This window comes from Gossypium raimondii, chromosome 6, assembly GCF_025698545.1.
Source record: "Gossypium raimondii isolate GPD5lz chromosome 6, ASM2569854v1, whole genome shotgun sequence".
Lineage (NCBI taxonomy): Eukaryota > Viridiplantae > Streptophyta > Magnoliopsida > Malvales > Malvaceae > Gossypium > Gossypium raimondii.
This window is the reverse complement of record NC_068570.1, coordinates 37,102,656-37,109,552: the sequence shown is the minus strand read 5'-3', so window position 1 is coordinate 37,109,552 and position 6,897 is coordinate 37,102,656. Positions and strand designations below refer to the sequence as shown.

Here is a 6,897-nt window from a genome sequence, read left to right as displayed (position 1 = left end):
AAGATAAATTTCAACACCTTGGGTTCAGAGCTTGTAAAAGGCACGTGGAAACTAATGCTCAAATTTCATTAGCCACCACCTAATCAGTCAGCGTTCTCTGATTTGTCATTAAATTTCCCTGCCTAAAGTAAGCTTTAACGTGTGATTTTGACATTTAAGAAACTTCCTAAGTTCTTCGTTTTGGTTTTTGCAGGTTTTAGAAGTCCAAATTGTCTTCCTGGTTTCGTTTACTGCAACAAGTCTGCCCTTTAAATCTTTCTCTTCTTAATTCCCAACCATTTTCCATTTCTTAGTCTCTGAAATTTTCTTAGACTATGATATGGGAACTCATAAAAGAAACCCAGTTGTTCTTCTTCTGGCTTCATTAACTTTTCTACTGTTTTCTTTTGCTCAGTTTTGCCGTGCGGTTAATGATACAATCAGGCAAGGCGAAACAATAAGAGATGGCCACAGTTTGAAATCGGAGAATAATTATTTTCAACTAGGATTTTTCAGTCCTGTAAACTCCACATCTAGATATGTGGGGATATGGTACACGTTTGATCAGAAAGCAGTTGTTTGGGTTGCCAACAGAAAAAGTCCAATATCAGACAGAAATGGAGTTTTGAGGATTGAAGTTGATGGCAAATTAGTACTCCGCGATGGAAATAACAAATTAGTCTGGTTAGCTCCAGTTACAAGTTCGGCAAACAACACTGCAGCAAGACTCCATAATACTGGAAATTTCGTTCTATCAAGAAATGATAGTATTGATGATAGTGATGCTAATACTGCCTTATGGCAGAGTTTCAGTAACCCAACTGATACGTTTTTGCCAGGAATGAGAGTTCCAGTGAGTTCAAAAATAGGTGTGTCCAATCCTTACAGATCATGGAAATCAGCCACTGATCCTTCACCAGGGAACTACAGCATGGGCGTTGATCCTAATGGAGGACAACAGATAGTGATATGGGGTAAAGAGGGAAGGCGGTGGAGAAGTGGGCAATGGAATCTGCAGTTCTTCATAGGGATCCCCTATATGAGTAATAATGTTAGTTCCTTCCACGGCTTCAAAATTTCTTTGCCTGATGAAACTGGGACCATGTATATTACATACAAGCCACCAACCCAAGATTTATTTAGATTTGTGATATCCTGGGAAGGTAAAGAACGGCAGTTAAAGTGGGATGATGATAAGAAGAAGTGGCTACCTCTGCAATCAGAGCCTGACCCTGATAATAAATGTGAGCTTTATAATTATTGTGGGAATTATGCGACTTGTGACCGCTCAAATTCTCGTCGAATCTGTAATTGTTTAGAAGGGTTTAAACCAAAGTTTAAAGATCAGTGGGATCAAGAGAACTGGTCAGCTGGGTGTGAACGTAAGATCCAACTGCAATGCCAAAGCACGAATCGTACATCTCGGGAAAATGGTAAACCAGATGGATTTAAGAAACTCAAGTGCACCAAGTTACCTGATTTAGCAACCTTGTTGCCATCTGAGGAGAACACAGAGGCTTGTGGAAAGAGATGCTTAGAAAATTGTCAATGTAAAGCATATGCATTTGTTACTGGGATTAGATGCATGGTATGGACAGGGGACTTGATCGATATGCAGCATTTTCAGCAATTTCAGCAAGCTGGGAATTTCCTGTTCTTCTATCGCCTCCATCATTCTGAATTAGGTAAGATCTGGTCCATTAGAAGTTTTTAGCTAGCTCATTTTTATCATAGAGTAGTTCTAAAGTTTCTGCATTTTTTCCTTTTGATTCCCACGCCTTGCCCTTTACCTATATCAGATATGGGGTCATAATTCTAGGGATATTGGTACTTCAAACTAAGCTTCTAGTGAGCTGAATGATGTTAACAAAAATGGCTAAGACCATACACTCGTTTTAACATTGATTCTTCTGTCTCTATTAGCTGACTAAATATGAAGCAAATTTGACTCTGCTACTAGAGGATCTTTACCTATATCAGATATGTGTACAACATATACTAACACCCTTCTTTTTCTCACTTGAATTGTAGATGGCGGGAGGAAGATATCCAATCTTGTGATAGTTATAATTTGTGTGGTGGTGGCAAGTTTCTTGGTGGCATCTCTATGGCTACTATGGAGATACAAGAAGAAAGTGAAAGGTGAGTACTTTTCTCCCTCAAAGGAAAATAAGAAAAGAAAAGGAAAGAGGGTATTCATATTTCCAGTTTGTCTGCAGTTTCATCAATGCCATGTTGCAAAGACAAGGATGTAGCAATTTTCGATGTGTCCAAGTCCAAAAGAAAAGAATTTTCAGCAGATCTTTCAGGACCATCTGACATCCTTATAGATGAGAATCAAGATAATGGGCCAGAGTTACCAATTTTTAATTTCGGTGTTGTGGCTGCTGCAACAAAGAACTTTTATGAAGGAAACAAACTTGGGCAAGGAGGTTTTGGTGCTGTATACAAGGTGAGCTTCTTTAGTTTAGTTAAAAAAAAAAATGTGTGTAATGTTATTGAATTGAATCGAAGGTAATGACGGTTACTGTTTATGTTTTTATCCCTAGGGAGAGCTTCCTGGAGGTAAAGAAATAGCAGTGAAGAGGCTTTCAGGAAACTCCGGGCAAGGCTTAGAGGAGTTCAAAACTGAAATTATCTTGATAGCCAGACTGCAACATAGAAATCTTGTTAGACTATTGGGCTGCTCCATTCAAGGGGAAGAAAAGCTGCTGATTTATGAGTATATGCCCAATAAAAGTTTGGACAATCTTCTTTTTGGTATGTTCCTTGTTATCCTTGTTTAGAGGTTTGTGTAGTTGTCTGTCATAATTTATTAGGCTTTGTAGTTGTTTGATTGTGCTAACGGTTGCTTCCTGATAAACTTTCTGGCAGATGCAACCAAGAAAGCAGAGCTAGGCTGGAGATCCCGCCTGGACATTATCGAAGGCATCGCAAGAGGACTTCTTTATCTCCATCGAGATTCAAGACTCCGAATAATACATAGAGACTTAAAAGCCAGCAACATTTTGTTAGACGCAGAAATGAATCCAAAAATTTCAGACTTTGGTATGGCCAGAATGTTTCAGGGTAACCAAAATGAAGCAAATACAGTTCGAGTAGTTGGCACATAGTAAGCAATCGCTACATGTTAAAACCGGAAGCCCAACTCTCAAACAATTTCAATAGCTTTAGACATATCTAATCGCCTCTTTTCTTAAAATGCAGTGGATATATGTCACCTGAATATGCAATGGAAGGCCTCTTTTCAGTAAAATCAGATGTTTACAGCTTTGGGGTATTATTGTTAGAGATTGTTAGTGGCCAAAGGAATACTACCTTTCGCTCATCTGACCACACTAGTCTTCTCTCATATGTAAGTTTAAAAAGAAAAAGCATTCATTTGTTCTTATCTGCTACTGCTGAAGCTGAAATATATATTGATTTGATTGGGAACTGGCTTCAGGCATGGCGTCTTTGGAGTGAAGATAAAGCGATGGATTTGGTGGATCCTTCCATTCGAGATACATGCTCTCCAAATGAAGTGTTGAAATGTATACATATAGGGATGCTGTGCGTGCAAGATTCTGCAGTGCATAGACCAACAATGGCGGCTGTGGTGTTATTGCTCGAGAGTGAAACTCCCACGCTCCCCATGCCTACGAAACCTACTTATACTTTCCTGCGGAGCGCCATAGAAGAGGAATATATAGGGGACGCTCAGGAAATTGTATCTTCAAATGATCTCACGGTCACTGTAATAGTTGGAAGATAGATTGTTTTGTAGATAAAAATTACATGAAATATAATATTTAATATTTTCTATATCATTTAAATGTTCATGAAAAAAAAAAAAAGAGAGAGTTCCTCAACCTAAGCTCTGCTTCTCTTAGTTGCAGTATTAGTGGTCCAAGCTTTGAGGTGACTCTAAACCAACCGCAGAAATATGGGGAACCCCATCAAATGAGGTGACCTTGCTTCCAGTCAAACGGAGTAGCAGCCACTCAAATGGACCCGTCATATGGAGTGCTAAGTACTTGACACGGTTGCTGCCCAGATTAATTAGCTTTTATGAGAAAACAGGCCCACGCAGCAGCCACTCTCGCCTCGCGGTCACTGCCATTGGCCCGTCACAGAGCCTGGGTCCAAGATGGGTCCGTTGAGGCTTCCCCATTTCTATCCTTTTCAAAACCATTCTTTTCTGCCTTTGACTTTTCTAACTTTAAAGTTGAAAATTTCTTGCATAATGAATTATCGGCATTTTCTTTATCATTAATTTTTGAAATTAAAAGTAAATAAATTTTTTTTAAAATAAATTCTTCATTTTCTGATTTAAGAAAATTCAAGGCCTCTTATATTTGCATTTAAAAAATAAATTTCTCTTTGATAATTCATGCAATTTATTTTATTAAAGGACACATGAATTTTAGATTTTAGCCAATCCAACTAAAGTGTTGCTTGATCTTTATATAAAATTTTATAAATATATTGTTTATAAAAAACATTTCACTCACATCATGGGTGATTAAAATAATCTAATTTATTTTATATCTCTTCGCTGTTGATAAAACATTTATTAGCTGTTGATAAAACATTTATTAATGATGCAGAAGTTTAACATTATAAAATAAAAACCTTAATCATTGGTTTGACGTTTGAATTTTATAGAGGATAAATATAAGATAAAATATCCTTTACCTGGAAGGACTAATTGACTAGAATTGCAAGTAACCGAAAACATTGTGTTTGTGTTTGCATAGATATGAAAATATTATTTCATCTTTTAGGTTTTTCTTTTCTTTTTTTTTTAAATTTAAAGAAATAGATTATTTTCAGAGATATAAAAAGCGCATATACTTTCTGAACAACTAGTAGGAAAGCGCGTCCCTTCCCCACAATGGTAAGTTTTTTGAACATTGGCAATGGTAAAATTTTTAAAGGGCATAACGGTAAGATTCTTTCCTATAAATACCAAGCCATTTTTTTCCCCACTCAAATCCAACATTATCAATTCTTTTTAAACTCTCAATTCTCTCAAGTTTTATTCTAAATTTTCTGATACGCTTGTTCAAAAATAATATTTTTATTATAGTTTTATTTAATTATTTCGTATATTATTCTTTTCGATTAAGTTATCACAAATGACAAACTCTCTAATTCGTTTCGATAACAAGCACATTTCTGCCGCTCAAGCGATAATGGTAAGACGAAATTTTGAATTTCGTTATTATCAATTAAGTTAAATTTAAAGTATTTTATTTTTTAAAATATTTGAAATATTTTTTTATCAATATAAATAGGCAGATGATCGTGTTTGGAGTGTTTATACAGGGTTACGAAGTATTACCGGAGTTTTCAAATCATTCGAACACATATAATAAACATTTCATATCATATCATATCATATCAATAAGCATATTAAAACCAAGTCAAAAACATACATATTGTCCCTTATACGAGCCCTCGAGGCCCTAAATATGCGTTAGAAACAAGTTGGGACTAAATTGGAAACTCAGAGAATTTTTTAGAAACATTGAAAATTTTCAACATTGTAAGGGTCACACGGCTGTGTGGGCATTCAAAATAGGGACACACGACTGTGTCCCAACCCGTGTTTATGCCAGTGTAACTCACTGACTTGGGTCACACGGTCAAGCCACACGTTCGTGTGCCAGACCGTGTACCCTTCGAAGTAACCCCACACGCCCGTGTGACAAGCTGTGTGCTAAGCAGTGTAACAGCCTGACTTGCAACCCTTTGAAAGCTACAGAGGACACACGGCCGTGCCACCTGGCTATGTGTCACACACGGCTTAGACACACGTCTGTGTCTCTACCCGTGTGGACGAAAATAGGCCATTTTACAAGCCATTTTTTCTAACCCAAACTAGCATGTACCTACAAGCACTTTTGCACATATAGACAAGCCATATCAAGGCATCAAAATCATGCATGAACAAGTCATATACATATGGTATAATATCATACAACCAATATGCCTTTAGGCACATCAAATGGTAATATGTAAACATGCATAATCATGTACTCATTTTGGTCAAAATGGTCAACTAACTTCCAACTAGATTTGCATCAATACAAACCATTGAATTAACTTACCAAATGATACCAAATATACTACTCAATTACTAGCCTCAATATACATATGTGACTTCCATAGTAAAGTACCAATTCACAACAAGTTATAAGACATATATAATATGCACATTCAGTTATCAATTCACCTTTCAAACACATTAAGCAAATCATCAACCATATTAAGGCTATTATTTACATGCCAAAACTAAATTCATTAGAACACCAAAATACCACAACTCAAGCCAAACCAAATGGTTCAACAATAAAACACATGGGCCAACATTAGTCAAAATACCTATACATGCCATTATAACCAAAATTAAACAACTGAAAGTACCAAAAGAGTTGATGGATAGTGTGATATAGCTCCGATAAGCTTTCAACTCGAACGAGCTTCTGATTCACTATAAAACACGGAAAATAGCACATAGTAAGCATTTAAGCTTAGTAAGTTCGTATAACATAGAATATAACTTACCATTTAGTCATATAATAGGTAAGTAAACCAAGCATATCCCAACACAATTTGGCCAAATGCTTAAGCACATATTCACCAACCATGTTAGCCATGTAAACACATATGTAAGCTAATAAACGTGGATGAATACAACAATTGATCAAGTTCCAAATACATGTATCAACCAATTCAAGTTTCCATATACCATGTAACAACATTTCCATGTAATTCATGTGTATACCTGTAATAGTTTGTATCGAACTCTTATCATTTCGTATCAGAACATTGCTTGTTGAACCGTTTAGAATATAGTTAGATACTCGGGATAGCTCATACATAGTGTGCTAGCTCATATAACTGTAATCCATCAATTCATATACATGTATA

The 6,897-nt window shown here is 36.3% G+C and overlaps 1 protein-coding gene across 1 annotated transcript; it reads left to right on the top strand.

Moving 5' to 3' along the window:
- Window positions 1-245: 245 nt before the first annotated feature.
- On the top strand, window positions 246-3,788 carry LOC105772849 (G-type lectin S-receptor-like serine/threonine-protein kinase B120). Its single transcript, XM_012594320.2, has 7 exons — window positions 246-1,664; window positions 2,011-2,121; window positions 2,199-2,431; window positions 2,529-2,739; window positions 2,854-3,091; window positions 3,187-3,334; window positions 3,425-3,788. Exons 1-7 carry the CDS (start codon window positions 320-322, stop codon window positions 3,731-3,733), a joined length of 2,595 nt encoding a protein of 864 aa, XP_012449774.1. The 5' UTR covers window positions 246-319; the 3' UTR covers window positions 3,734-3,788.
- The last annotated feature ends 3,109 nt before the right edge of the window (window positions 3,789-6,897 follow it).

Excerpts from the sequence above, each read along its gene's own strand:
- LOC105772849 (XM_012594320.2), top strand. The coding sequence starts at position 320 with ATGGGAACTCATAAAAGAAACCCAGTTGTTCTTCTTCTGGCTTCATTA. Across the intron at positions 2,432-2,528 it reads GTTTTGGTGCTGTATACAAG|GGAGAGCTTCCTGGAGGTAA; the intron begins GTGAGCTTCTTT and ends TTTTATCCCTAG. Across the intron at positions 3,335-3,424 it reads ACACTAGTCTTCTCTCATAT|GCATGGCGTCTTTGGAGTGA; the intron begins GTAAGTTTAAAA and ends AACTGGCTTCAG.